General features: G+C 38.6%; 1 protein-coding gene across 4 annotated transcripts in view; it reads right to left on the bottom strand.

The window, feature by feature from the left end:
* Positions 1–11893, bottom strand: part of LOC124164298 (Golgi integral membrane protein 4-like) — a 32257-nt gene extending 20364 nt beyond the window's left edge. For 2 of the 4 annotated variants that reach the window (XM_046541547.1, XM_046541550.1), the window contains exons 1-6: positions 11741–11893; positions 11322–11508; positions 10922–11100; positions 10592–10750; positions 2765–2911; positions 159–362 (exon numbers count right to left, since the gene is read on the bottom strand). In XM_046541547.1, the coding sequence (XP_046397503.1) occupies positions 159–362; positions 2765–2911; positions 10592–10750; positions 10922–11100; positions 11322–11502 (870 nt within the window). In that variant the 5' untranslated portion in view covers positions 11503–11508; positions 11741–11893. Of the gene's footprint in view, positions 1–158; positions 363–2764; positions 2912–10591; positions 10751–10921; positions 11101–11321; positions 11537–11740 lie in introns of all 4 variants that reach the window. The other 2 variants (XM_046541548.1, XM_046541549.1) reach the window with 2 other exon arrangements.
* Between the last annotated feature and the right edge of the window lie 4036 nt (positions 11894–15929).

Below are 15929 nucleotides of genomic sequence, written 5' to 3'. Positions count from 1 at the left end.
TAATCATTCTTAACTTTCATGTTTTAGTATATAACCAGAGAAAACAATAGTAGTTACAATATAAATAATGTCAAAATAAAATCAATGCATGAACAAAATCATTTACATGCAGAGGCATACAAAAACAATCACCGTTTGATGCGAACACATTAACCAACCTGATGAGGTGCAGCTCCTGGCTGGGGGAGAACATTCTTGCCAATGTCTTCTTCAGCCTTGGGAGCTGCAACTGGCACAGATGGACTTGAGCTGACTGCCTTCTTCGAGGAAGGGACATCCACCACAACGACATCAACATTCCTCTTGTTCACAATGCCCACTGACATATCTCCAGTCTTCTTCTTGAGAGCAGCCAGCTCTCTCTAGATTGAAAAGGGATGTAATATAATAATATTGTGTCACCATACAAATAAAAATATTTTAAAATACTAAAATATGCTTATTGTCATAAGAATAAGTAGGACAAATTTTACTCTTCTAACATATACTTCAGCACATCATCTTTCACAGCCACAAAAGTTGATAGCAGTCAGTGGGGAGGGAGGAATCTCTCGTTTTACTTCAATTAATAGATAAACCAAAACTATGCTCGTCCAAGCTGTTACTCTAGCCACTGAAAAAGCGAGATTAAATGTACTTGTCTATTAGTATAACAGTATGTGCTTGCAGAGAAAACCAAGGCCTGAAACAATGGTATAGTAGATCTCTTTTGTTTGAATATTCCAGATATCTCATAAGGTGTAACAGAAGCTGCAGAGTACATGTCCATTCTCAAGAAAGGATGCTATAACTCATCATTCAACAGTTTCGTACTGTAAGTCCCACTGAATGAAATAGCAAAAAATAGCTCACAGGGTGGATTGAATTTGATAATGAGATACACTAAAGGGGGCAACTATACAGTGAAAGGAAAGTGGAGGTCCACTTATACTTAGACAGGGAAGTTGGAAGGAAATGAAAGGAATTATTTTTTTCTGATTCTCTTAGAACTTACTGACACAATAAGTATTTAAAGGCACTTCTAGTCAGAGAGAACAATTAAGGCAAGGAATAAGGAAGGAAAGGAAAATCATTGATGTTTCAAAAATAACACAAAAGAAAGAAGCTCCTAAACTAAATACAAAATATCTTTGCGGCTTACGACAAGGTCCCCTACGCACAAAGACCTTGACATTACATGAAAAATCCCCTCTCATTGCTGGGTTGGTGAACCCATCCCATTCCCAGTGCCAAACCATTGCAAGCTTGACCAAAACAAATGAACAAAAAAGAGAGAAAAAAACAATACACTTAAAAATTGATAATTGTGTTTCGGGTAATTGCCGCGTCGACTTATTTTTGGCCCACCCAGTTTGGATGCCAAAAACACTAGCCAAGACTTCTATTTCTCAATTCTCCTATTCCTAATTTCCTTGTTCCTTTCCTTCCCTTTTTATTAGTGCCAGGATACTTGGTTTACTTTGCATTTCGGTCCTTCAGGAATGTTTTTGTACATTTAACTTTCAATTCCATATTTTCAAGAGAAATACTTTCTTTTTCAGCCAACACTTTCCATAAATATACATGGATAATAAACAACACTCAATACAATGACATTCACTTTCTTCTTCTAAGACATTTTTCCAACGAAATGATTTTTCTATTTTTTATGAAAAATACACCATATAATTCTAGAATGCATCAAAAGTGACACCATTTATAAGGCACATAAACTGAACAATAATGCTCAGAAAAATTCATTCGGTAGGGGTACATATCAATTTTGATCTCATTCTAAGGTAATTATCGCCAAAACAGGCTATAATTACACTTTTATGTAATTTTCAGAGAGCATAAATGGAAACCTTACATATTTTAATTGTAAGGTCACTTATAAAATTAATGTTTATTTCAAATTAATAAAATAGTAATAATACATAACTCCAACACACAGGGTGCATTCAAGCAAATGCAGTGATGCCATAAAAACACTTCAATTATGATCGCAAAATAAAACCAAACAATAGCTTTAAGTTAGAACTCTTTTAGTGACATTATTATTAAATGTAAATTCGAGCAAATAGAAGCTGAACTAAAGCCAATAAAAAGCTAATGTGCATAGATTAGTAAGGTTATAAATGACATGACATCGTTATTAACAATACATAATTTACAGTTTTTAATTACACTCTAAGGTTAGAAGTTTGACCAAAAATATTTCCAAAAAAAGAGATACAAAAAGACGAAGGGAATAAACTTCACAGGAATCCCAGAATTTCAAATGAGAAATTCAAGACAGAAAAAATATGAAGGAAAGAATTACCAAATTGGCTTCAACAACTGCTGCATGACTACCAAAGACCATACATTTGAGTCCATTGCCAACTTTAATTTTGACCAAAAAGTGTAATATGTATGTGTGATGAATGCAACACAAAAAAAACAAAGAATTATCATTAAACCTTAGGATGAGCTACAAGAGCCAACAGAAGCCTCAGCTCAAGGAGCCAACAATTAAAAATTACATTATCTTATGCAAAAATTATTTATACCTAATGATGAGCATTGCATCATAAGCATTAAAAGAGTCATTAAGCTTTTGGAAAATGTTTTTGGAAATCAAGATATGATAATTTTCTTTGCCATTCGAAATTTCTTATCACAGTGAGAACATAGAATGAAACAGAGTATAATAAATAATTATTTCTCAATTCAGCCAAGTTGGTAACAACAAGATATTCCACAAGTAAGTTACACATTTGAGCTATTCTCCTAATCTACATACTTGTGCGTCTCCCAATTCTCTTTGCAATTGAATATTCTGCTTTCTTAAGTAGTTCATTTCCGCAGCAGAATGTTGCGCTTGCGATTCTATATCACTGTATTGCTTTCTCAACCTGTCATTCTCTGTTACAACTTCAAGGTACTGTGTCTGTTGAAAAAGAAGGAGAGAGAAATAGAAGAGCTTCATTACAGGACAGATATTTAGGAGAGAAGACTGAATATTTATTTTCTAGAGATGATTGATACTATTTACATCTAATGGTAAATGTACTGAGCCTAGATTTTCATGCGTTACATCTGAAAAAAGATCAAAAAGAGATGAACACAACTGACTTAAATTAAAAAATAATTTATCCTAATCCTGGCTAGCAGTGAACTGTCGGTATATTTCCCTGTGTTTATGTATAGAGGACACTTAAGGAATGTTGCCTAAGAATTCTTCAGGTAGCCAATTGAAGCCGACACAAAATTCAGGATGCCAATTTGTGCATTCACAGCAGGTCCAACAGGTGTTTTTTTTCTGTCCTAAACTGTGACCCAAGCAGATAATAAGGGTAAAAATTAAACTCTGCTCTACCTTGCTTCATTACTTAATATTTTAACTCTCTAAATTTGAAACTCACCAGAAAATAAAAAGGTCAGTTTTTTGTTAAAATATTTAATTAATGTGTAAAATATCTACTCATAAAAAACACTCAATACTAAGCAAAAATTTATAGTGCAAGAGTTATAGAAAATGAGTTGAGGCTGCGACCCCAACATCCAAGAAAGGGCCTAATCCCTCATTACATAGGCTCTCAAGGGGTAATGGCATACCCAAGTTTGCAATTACGCAGTGGTCATTTCCCATCCCCTCTATCAACTACAGCTGACATCTGCTCTTTGGCATAAGAAAACTGTCTCTACTATGATCACCATTCAACATGAGAAGGTTAATCAAAATTGTGTACAATAAATACATTGAAAGTGTTTATATTAGGGATGAGTCGATTCCAAATGTCGATTCTCGATTCCACCGATTCTCGGGCACGGAATCGGAATCGAGAATCGATCGCCTAAAGTCGATTCCGATTCCATCGATTCCAGGAAGACAAATGTTTTGAGCATAGACTATAAGTTTGGGGCATAAATGCTGCCACACACCTAAGCGGCCGCGGTGTCAGCCTTGCCCGCGCGAAGGATACGCCCCGCACGCGGGTGCTGCGACGAACATACCTAAGCGGCCTCGGAAACCTGAAAATGTCGCCAAGAGCGACAAACCGACGACCCCTGAAATACCTCGTGTTCATGAGCAACTCTCAGAGAAAAAAAATTGGGAACCACGGGATCGGGAAGCAACGCATGCGTTTCCCGTTCTTTTATTAACCGCTGGTCACGGCAAATCAAATTGTTACGATTATGAATCACATTCGGAGAATTCATCTGGACCACCAATTTTAAAGTATAATAGATCGAAATATATTTTTTTACTTTCGAATGATATTTGAAGTCTGATGATAATAAAAACGTGCAGAGAGCGAGTTTTTCTGTGAAAAAAGTTTCTTATAAATACGCGCTGAGAGCGGTTTTTTTATATACGTAACTTTTTTAGACTAACACGCGCCTGCGTCAATAATAAAAAAATTAGACACATTCGCGTTTGTATAGCCCAGTTTCATCAATGCAACCCTTGAGGAAGTTTATACTTGCTTGGCATAAGCCGCCGCGGCCTCCGGGCGGACTCGACAGGTTGCGTTCGGCCGCCACCGCGCACCCGCCAGGCTGCTCTGGTATGTATCGACGCCATGAACGCTACATTATTGTTTAGCCACCGCGGCCAAACGAGAATGTAGCCACCGCGGCTATTGTTATTTTTAGGGATGGTCGGATCGGATACCTCGGATCCAAATACCCGCGGATATTGCCCTTCATCGGATCCAAAGTCGCGGAAGACATCGGATCTGGATAGGAAATTTTAAATAATAGCTTCAGTGAATGTAACGCCCCATAAGAGTGGAAAGATTTCCGATTCTCTCTTCGAATGCGCCGTCGCATGCGATTCTTGTCCTACTCATGAACTGTTTTGTTTGAAAGCTCTCGCAGAGGTTGCAAGTAGAATTTCAGCCGTGGCCAGGATTTTCAGCATTTCAAAAGTAACTATGTCGCAGATTTCAGAAAACCACCCTCGGCCGTCCATCAGCCCGTGCCTCTGTTGTTTTTTTTTCGCATCCGAAATCACACGGACCAAAAATCATTGTCTTCTAAGGAAAATATCAAATCACACGAAAACAATTGAAGCGTGTTTCATCCCTACCTCGTCTCACCAACTGACCTTTTTTGGCCTACCTGCTTCAATTCTCCGTTTCTAGACTACAAATGCTAGGAGAGTGACTTTCTGGGAAAGTGTTAAAATTAGTTTAAAACCCATTATTTAGTGCCCGGTTTTTTCAACAATTTTCCCCCATGGTTTTGGATCCCCCCCCCCCCCAATTGAAATTCCTGGCTACGCCACTGCTCCTTCCCCTCCACCTCTCCTTTACACGCTTTTGCTGCCCACTCCTTCCTCATGCTGAGCGGTTGAGCACCTCGTCGCACGTGACGTTATTACCGTTTTAAATACTTTTAATTGTGTTGCTGATTGCGCAGTTGCAATTTAATTTAATGATGCACCAATAAAAATGTCTTTCATTGTGTATAAACATTTCCATTAACAGGAAAACCAATGAATGCAGTGTGCGTGCACTATGGCGTAAATTATTGCGAGGATGTGCTAAATCCACCTCACCATACTAAAGCATTTTCGGATTAAACACAAGTCCGTATGCGATGAGAAAGTAAAATTCGGGGGAAACGCGTGTGAGGAAAATTTGAATTCAGTCAATAGCAGGGGGGTAGCCAGGAATTTTGTTAAGGGGGGGTCCAAAACCAGGGGGGAAAATTTTTAAACAACAGGGTACAAAGGAGAGGTTTTCAAACTAATTTTAACGCCCTTCATAATAGAAAAAACTTCATTTTTCAGAGATTCATTTTTTTTCATTTTTGTAAATTCATGATTTTTAATATTTTGTTTCCTTTTATGAAGGAAATTAATTGTGTTTTTATATTTTGGGGGGTCCTCTCACTACGCTACTGGTCAGTGGTTCATCCTAAGATTTTTCCTATTTTCATTTCCAAACCCAAGCGTAACAGTTTAGGTTCTGAGTATGTAAAGATGTTTTTAAAAAACAACTTGAAAGCCCATAAAATAATTTTTAATTTATAAAAATATAAAAATGTGTATGAAAATCTAAAAAGCATTCCATTGATTGTATGTACCCACAATAAACTTGAATAATGACTTTGTTTAATGGCAGGAATTCGAAAATGCATTTGGAATCGAAAATATCCTATTCGAAAGATCTGGCTCCAAAAATCCTGGATCCGTCCATCCCTAGTTATTTTATTCCATTCAATTCTTAAATTTTAATGACAGCAATACCACAGATAAATCAAAATCCCACCTGCTATAAGGAGTAAGAATCGATGGAATCGGAATCGAGAATCGGGAATCGATTTGAAGGAATCGAAATTGGAATCGGAATCGAAAAAAAGTGGAATCGACTCATCCCTAGTTTATATAGTACATCTTTAGGACAGAAAGGCAACTACTTCAGCTATAACCAATATCCCTTGCTATCACTAGATCCCCACAATACTCAAACTCCAGTTTCCTGATTGCTATCTTGAGTGCCAACTAGATTCCAGGTTTTGAATTCCATTACTCTTTCCAATCTTTAGCACCCAAAACCACATTACTACACATTACAGAGCAATGTCTACTTCAAATAGAGATTCCAATTTCATGGTAAACTTATCATCCAGAGGCTTATGGTCATAAAGGTGTTATATAACAAATAATGCCAAAAACAAATAAATATAAGCATATATTTCTTTTGCCAGGGCATCTAACAGAGGAAACACCTACATTTAAAACTGAATTATCTTTTAAGAATGTCTCTCACTTCCATACCTATATGCAAATATTAATGTAAGGTAAAAAAAAGTACATTTATAAGTGGCTATACTCTGCAGAGGAAAACGCATTTACTTTAGCACAGACTTGAACCAGAGAAGCCAAAATTCAAAAGAAGATTTCATCCTGGTAAGCTACCAAGACATCTTTTTTTTGTGGTTTTTGGTGACCTTGGAGGAATATATGGAAAATTATGCCAAACATAGTATGCCACATAAGGCATTTTGCTACAGTCATATGACAAGTATTCCAAGCAACAGGACTAAAAACTGGGTTTAGCTGGGAAATTGTGATGGAGAGATGATTTTTGATACCTATACATATGTATTGTTGGCTGCTGAATACCACTTAAAGAATTTAGAGCAAAATTTCTTTCGGGAAATGTTTTTCATGAAAATATAAAAAATACACATTTTTTCCAATTTATAGCCTGTACATTTTTTTTGCAAAATTTAGGGAAGTAGTGAATGCAAATTTGAAATCTATGAAAATTTTTCAACAAAATCAATTCATTCACTTTTTTTCCAGATAAACAGAAGGCAAACCAAATAACATTTGAAAATCAGTCTTAAAACTGCTTTTCCTCTTTGCAACCCTTCGTGATATAGAGAATGCAACTCTTGCTTAAGAGATTTACTATCTGAAGATACACAGGAGGATTTAAAGAATCAGGCATTGAAATTTAACTTTTTAATCCACTTGAGTCTATGACGTAAACATTTTTATTTTTACCCTATGAAACCCAAGGATTGAACAAATTGAAGTTGTGACCAACTAAAATTAGTAAAAAAGTAGCAAGGAGTGTATTATGTATAACTTGGCTTTTTGGTCTGTTTGAAACATGTTAGATGTTTGCCAAAATATTTATTTGAGAAATCTTTTTCATTTAAAGATGAATAATTCAAGGATGGTATCAACCGTGTTTGACTATTGCAAATTTTCAAAATGATTCACCAAAAATGAACTTAAATATATTGACACTAAGCACAATTTTCCCACCTAATTATCGTTACTCAGTGTTTTCAGACAAGCACATCAAGTAGCAATTTAATGGCATACCAATTGTAGTGCAACTACGTAGATTAGAGAGAAGGTGAAGTTAAGTTATTTCCATAGCCTTCCATTTACAAGTGGTGTTCTGATTATATTTCATGATTTAGTTGTGATAAAAACCATTAACTTCTTTTCTTTATGACAGTATCAGGCATATAAATTATTAACTATACACATGATATATAAAAGGGTTTGTTATAAAATATGTTTGTCCATCCAATATGCTTAATGAAGACAACAAAATATACTGCCATGACGAAGTCCCGAATCCTGACCCTCTGGGTGGGACCGAATGCTACCACTGACCTGACCCATCTGCCAGGGGTGCGATATTTTGAAAATATATACGGCTTGTGAAAAGTACCGCATGAAAATTTATTAATTACAGCCAAACTAAGGCACACTCAACAGAACCACTACTAGTTCAGAGATGTGTTCACCATTCCGAAGGCCATAAAAAATACGGCATTGAAAAAGGCGGAGCAAGGTACATGGTCTCCCCTTGTGAGTGCTATCACTAAACAGCTACATAGAAGTTGCACTCAGAGGGAATTGCTTTTACAGCTGTTTTGGTAGAGCTCTGAGAGCTCACTACCCCCTGAATGCGTCCAACAGACATAAAACTGGAGCTGAAAACCCACTCTTAATGACTCCATATTACTGCAGAGAACTAAATATGTGACCCTGAGTTCCACACTTAAACCCAAGCACAAGTAAAATTAATCCTCTTCTCCAGGATTATTCTTGGATTCTTTAACTGTTCCTCATTGATTTCCCCTATCAAAGATCATTTTATGATATGTATTTTGGGTAACGTACAAGCGGTATAGTGAGACAGGTTATTTTCCATCCCTCTAAGTCACTAATGCTGGTAAGATTTAAGGGAGGGGCTTGCTATCTTGCTGTTCTGGGTACCTATTCATTAGATGATGGGTAAAATTCACAAGGAATCTTAATAATTTTCTCGAAGAACTTTGTCTTGGTTATCAAGAGTGGTCCACAAAGTTAGAATTAGAAAGGAGCATCTTCGGATGTCTTTCATGCAATGAGAATGAAGCCTCCATCCCTAAGGTTACTGCCATTTTATTGCAAACTTAATGATTCCTGCTCTCTCGTCTTGGTCAAGGAGACAATTATATAAAAGGAAATTGATACCTCCACTGCACAAATGCTCAACAATCGCCCACCAAATCAAATCCGTTCATCCAGGAGCCCAACGCCTAGCAGTAGCCATAGCATAAACGCTCACCTCCAATGCTGCGAGCTCATTCGGAGGTGAGCGTTAATGCTCCGGCTATTGCCAGCTGAGCGCATGCATATTGTTGGGCTCCTAGGTTAAGTGGATTTGATTCAGTGGGCGATTGATGAGCGTTTGTGCAGAGTAGGTATCAAAATGCAAGGGCATGAATATAGAAAGGTCTCAGTAAAGGGTTGACAGTATCTTCATCCTCCACAGATGGTGAGAAGGGTAATACTATGAAAATGGAATTGGAGAAAATCATCCCTCACTTGTAATTTGTGAAAGGGTAGATGTTTCCATATTAATACCATGTTTTCCCATAGAGATGAGGTGAGGGGGATGATCGCTGATCACTTTGGAAGAAGTGGGTGTGAAACGTCTAGTGTGGGCAAGTCTCAATGAGGTGGAGGAGAGCACGGATGTTAGCTTTCCATGTGTGGGGTAAGGGATTCCAAGGAAATACAGGTTACTACAAGGATTATAGATTAACCATGGTGTCAGTGACATGCTGAGATTTAAACACAAGAGTTGGGTGCTACCTGACAGCAAATATACTAGGGTAGTACTTTTACATAGTAGCCCACAGATTTAAATTAAATGCAAAAATTCTATCAGTGAGGAAGATTACTTGGGTCACTCAACTGGTTAAACCACTTCATACAGTGCTCCAATTCAAAGACCACTGGTTTTAAGTCCAGCTCTAGGCAAGTAATTTTTCTTCTGAGGATTTTTGTACTTTCTTATATGATGTATTAGGACCACTGTAGTTAACTTCAAGCAGTTTGGATTTATATGCATGATTTTAACTATAACACAGAATTATTTTGCCTTGGGCTTCATCATTTTTTTTAAATTCACAATTAAAAAATGAAACAGTTTGCAGTGACATTAACAAAGCCTAAATAACCCGTCAAGTTCATGCACAGGATTATGTGTAGACATAACTAAGTAATCATAACTAACAATTACTCAAACTAGGGTAGCTAGGTCATACAAATGTGACAGTAACTCAGACATATCTACATTTTCATTTTGCAAGCAAATCACCAAAGCCCAGTTTTACATAGTTTTCCTTATACAATAAAATTTAAAATAATTATGCTACGTATTCCAAAAGGGTTGAGTGCTTACCCAACAATGAGACTGTGCGAAAAGCTCACGGTACAGCCACAGGGTTTCGAACTCAAACACTACCAACATTTTGATAAGCAAATCCAACATCGAAACATTGGTAGCATTACAGCTTCTGACCTGGGGGCAGTCCTGAGAGCTTTTCATTCCATCAAAAAGTTCATTTAATACATTGCAAAATAAGTTTGTGGCCCACTACTTGATTAAAAATGACACAATATACACTCAGTGCTAACATTATTAGTAAATAGTTCATTTACACCTACGTTAATACAACAAGAAATTGCATTCAAAATTAAAAATAATTTGATGCATTGCACATGCACAAAATACACACCGTATTTTTTTTCAATCAAAAACCAATTAGTGTATGAAGAACAAGTTCCACCGCAAAGCATTGACGTTAAAATTACCTTCAATGCTTCCACTTCCTTGTCACGCACAGCCTGCACCTGTTCCAGTTCTTGCCTTGCAGCAGCCACTTCTGACTCAAGGCGTGAACGTTCTCCGGCTGCAACAACTTGGGCTTGGCGAACCTTATTGCAGTCTTCCGTCAAGTCTTCATGCTGACCCTATGAACAATTATTTTCGCAAAAACTTAGGCGATACTCGATGTCAGTGTACTTGTTATGCTATATACTACTGAACGATCAATATTAGTGACATAACTTGTCTACCTCTACAATAAAAAGACAAGGGTCCGGCTATGGTAACCAACAATGTATTCTCGAAGGGGCATTTACCTGAAGAATTTTATATTGCTGTTGAAGAGAGGTGAATTTGTTAACTTGTTCAATTCCATCTTTTTCCCTCACTTGCTTTTCATTGTCTATTTGTGACTCTAACTCTTCTCTTGTCTTACGATGGAGAGCTTTCTCCTCTTGCAGGGATTTCTCTAATCGCGTCTTGTATTCGAATATAACTGAAAAAAACGAAAAGATTAGGAGAAAAGAAGGATCAAAATAGCAATCAAAGGTTCATGGTGAACATTGCACACAATTGGGCAAACTTTACTCGACCGCTGGACACGTTGGCATGGTGAATGAAATTCAAAGTACGGTTCTACAACCACCAATTTGCCGTACATTATAATATTACAGAGACTTCAATTATAATAAACGAAGTTCATTCAATGAAATGTACCTTGTAGTTGCGCAGACAATGACTCTTGCTGCTGCTGGCATTTCATTGCTGCGTTTCGACTATCGCTCAGTTGAACTTGGGTTTCATGAATTACCCACACACCAACTACGAAAGCTAAAACTGTGCCCACGTAAAGAAAAATTCGGCTCTTGCTGCCCCGGGCAAATCGAGGGGCGCTCATCTTGCCCTGAAAATGCAACTAGAAATGTCATATTCTGGTGCATAAGAGGAAGTAAACAATATATCAATTTAAAATAAAAAACTTGCTTAAATACAAAATTCATCGCCGTAAGCATTACGTTACAAAAGCAAAGAATAGTAAATGCAATAAGATGTTTATACAAATGTACACAGTATGGAAGTTGGGACAAAGGTATGTGAGAGAAATTAGCCACAGAATTAACTAATAAAACACTCACGTGGTCAAGACAAAGGTTCCATTAAGGTTATACAGCATTGATGTTCACAAATAATACACTTTTCTCACAGCAATAAAAAATTAACAACTCTCTCAGTTTCACATATCGATGTGTTGTCATACGGGAATGGTGGGTAAACAAATGACTTTCGCACCGCGAAATCAATTTTTTTCACCGATGACCACCGATGACAGTCGCTTGGAGATTGGAGGTAATCGAGGTAATCGAGGAATCGAGGTAATGCACGAGGGACGTTCACCTTGCCACGAATACATTAGTTGCGTGTAATCTACGAGGTAGTTACTTAAAAGATATCATGCCATGTTTTCGTTTCGATGCATATGTTACATCCATTATTTGCCTTGTTTGCGACCTTCATCCAAATACGTATAGATTATAGACTCGCTGAAGATCCAGAAGATGAACCTTGTTTACTCAAGTTTTGTATTTTTATTTCACTTGAGTCGTGTTGTGAGTTCTTGTCGTAACGACTAAGTATCTCTCTCTCATTTCAGTACTAGTTGGAAAGTCTTTAATTTTCAAATGCGTATGTTCCGCACGTCGTCGTAATGAGGCACGTTGAAATATATTTTATAAAAACTTACTGCATTTTGCCCTCGCAGGCTCCAACAATGGATACAGTACAGATGAAAGAATAATACTCCTTGGAATAGTTGCTGCTAGTCTATGTCCTATTAGTACTAATATATGAATATCAAAGGCAATGCTCATATATTGAGAGAGTCGACTACGATCATATCAATTGCCATTTTCGCATCTGAAATGTTGAAAAACTGCTATATGATTCGTCGAGTGTACTATACTGTTGCACGAGCGAAGTTTTCTCTTCATCCTTTTTATGTGGAGACGTTTGCGGTAGAGAAATCATTTTTCATGAAACTGCCCAGGCATCGAAACCTTCTCAATGAGGATTTTTTAGTAATTAACATTTTGATCAGTTTTGCATAGATGCAGCGAATCCCTCATCTAAGTAGATTTAATTCCCTTGTCATACAGTTCTGAGTGTATAACAATTATAGTTCTTCACTTTTAAGTGTGCGAACAATCCGCATAATTAAATGGCGATATTAAAATAGTTAATGCTATACTTATTTCGTGGGGCAGTTTTTATTTCGGAAAAATGTCGTCCATTGCTCTAATTACTCGGGGTACGTCAATAAATGAAAAGAAAACAATTTTATTTATCCTACGAACTCCGTTGGGCAACTCCGCTTTTCATGAAAGTTTTGCGGGCGTGCATACGCTGGTAGGCGCGTAATGGCGCATTGTATTAGTGGAATGGTGCTCACTTCCTTAGATGTTTGACGAACTTCAACTGAACTCAATGGCACTTTTCTAGATATTTATCATATTTTATAGGAATTTTAAACATGATACTGCCCTTTCACTAAATATACACTATATATACTATAATATCAATATATTAACGACGAACTAAATTTTGCTACTACACATTGGGAACTTACAGGTAACAGTTTTCCAGCCAGCCATGAAACAATATAGTAAAAGCGCTAGCTTTACCATTTCATGTCGGGACGCTACAATCTACATATTGCCACTTCTGGCGTAGAACAAATTTAAGACTTTAAATAAATAAAAATACCTTAGTTGCAACAATTTTTGGGCATAGAGGTCATGACCCCACCCCAAATTTTATCAAATTTATTAATTTTTTATTGCTTAATAGTTTTGTATCATTTTGAAGGAGTACATATGCGAATACATGGCTACAAGTCCCAAACGAGAGAGAAATTTGAGGTGCATTTATCATAGAGAACAGCTCTCCCTGCAAAAATATTTTACATTGAAGATCTTCCCTCTCTACCGCGGAGTATTCCATACTCCCCGGACCTAGGTCATGAATCCCTCCCCAAATTTGATGTTAAATGCCCCTGCAGGAATGTACCCATTACTTGAATGATGCTCATTACTTAATATTGCTTAATACATAATGATAAAAACGGTTTACCTTTTAGTGTATATATTGTGACTGTGTTAAAATTAGTTTAAAACCCTCTACCCTGTTTTTCAAAAATTTCCCCTTGGTTTTGGACCCCCTCCCGAAAGAAATTTCTGGCTACGCTATATCTGTAATAAACATTTTGGCAACGCCATATTCGTCTTAAGAGGCTGAAAGCTTTAGCAATATCCCATTACTTTCGCCCACGAATGCTCGAGGAGAAGCATTAGCACGGGTCTCCTCTCAGACTGGCAGCGGATGAGGACCTAGGGTGGATCCTTAGAAGGATACAACGCACCAGGGTCAGGATCTATGTCCGAGACTTAAACGCGTAATCATCCTGAGGAAGGGTGTGGAGAGAAAGGAACGAAAGAAATGAAGCGCCGCGCTGCTGCGATAGGGAGCCCGCCGACGCGACGCCTCCGGGGTGAGGATAGGGTAGGAAGGTTGGGGATAGGGAAATTCCTCACCGTCATTAGGGCGACGAGGGCCACTACTATCGTAATCATGATTAAAGATACGTGAAAATCGCACTTTCAATAACAGTTCATCCTCATTTTGTAGCGTCTATTTTTTATTTTCATAATGAGGTAGATGACGATAAAATGTAGTGAAGCACAGTTGTATGACAAAATACAGAATGTTTTAAATAATTATGTTGTAGAACAATAATAAATTAAGGAATAAGACATATAGTGGCGGAGGTGTAGCTTGCCCGCGCCCACATGTAGTTCGCGGCCACGTATAGTGCCAGTGGTGCCAGCAAACTAGCAGCTGGCCAGTCGCTCACATGCTTCAAGCGTTGAGTGTCGGCGGAGCATTTAAACTGCGCTCGGCACAAAATGCACGAATTTTGCCACCGAATAGGCAAATTTGATTAAAAATATCATAAAAGTCCAGTCATCGCATCTATGTCGCATTTGCGATTTTCACGCATCTCTAATCATGATTTGATGTATCTACGGAAGGGACAGATTTTTCTAAGCAGAAGGAAAATCTTTCAATTCTTCCCGAGAAATCTCAGACTGGCAGGTGAAATGAGGACCCTGGACGGACTCGTGGGGTTAGGTACTCTCTCGAGGGCCGGGTCTGTAAGCCTTCGCTTTTCACTCGCACCCCTCAGGAGAGGAAGGAAAAAAAGGAAAGGGAGCGTCGCCGCGATGAGAGCCCTACGACGCCTCCAAGGATAGGATAGGGATGGAGGGCATGGGATAAGGAACCCCACGCCACGGCGTCATCAGGGTGGGGTGGGCTGCTATTAGCGAAACCATGCTTTGCTGTTCCAACAGAAATGGAAGAATATTCTACAAATAAAAAAATACGCCACAGATTTTTCTGCTGATATCTCTCAGACTGGTAAAGAATGAGAACCCAGGGTGGGTCGTTAGAAAGTTACGACCACCGGGGCTGGGATCCAGTACCTTAACTGATACCCCCAGTCACCCGGGGAGGGGTTCGGAGGGGAAGGAAAAAGGAAAGAGGCGCCGCCGCGATTAGGAGCCCGCCGCGGCCCGCGGCGCCCCCGGGATGAGGGTAGGGTGGGAAGGAAGGGGATAGGAAAATACCAACGCCGTCATTAGGGCGACTTGGGCCACTAATAGCAAAGCCATAATTTAATGTTTCTACGGCAAGGAAATATTTTCCTATGGAGAAGAAAAACTCCACGATTTTCCGTAGATTCTCAGACTGGCAGCGGAAACGAGTAGCCAGGGCGGGCTCGCGTGGAGGGGAAGGACAGAGGAAGGAAAAAAGATAGGAGGCGCCTCCGCGATGGGAGTCCGACGACGCCTCCAGGGAGAGGATAGGGATGGAAGGAGTAGGATAGGGTAATCGCAGCGCCGTCATTAGGGCGGCGTGGGCCACTGCTAGCGAGATCATAATTAGTTGTTTCTAAGGAAAGGAGAATTTTTCCAATGGAGAAGAAAATCCCTACGATTTTTCGTAGATTCTCAGACTGACGGTACATCCCCACCATGGCCTGGGCAAAACCCACCTCTTTAATGCGCCGGGTCACTCCCACCCCCTCTCGCTAGCCATTCCTCCACAACCCCGCCATCGATCCTACCCGTGTCTTTCAGTTTCTTGTTGTTTTTTTTCCGCAACTTATGCTGCGTTATTTAAGTGTGCAATCGTATAAATGATTGTCAGACGTTCTAAGATGGCCTTGTGATACTGATCACTTCGGAGTACGATAAGGGAAGAAGAAAG

The sequence above is a fragment of the Ischnura elegans genome, chromosome 8 (genome assembly GCF_921293095.1).
Source record: "Ischnura elegans chromosome 8, ioIscEleg1.1, whole genome shotgun sequence".
In the NCBI taxonomy this organism is placed as follows: Eukaryota; Metazoa; Arthropoda; class Insecta; order Odonata; family Coenagrionidae; genus Ischnura; species Ischnura elegans.
This window is presented reverse-complemented; position numbering and strand designations above follow the sequence as displayed.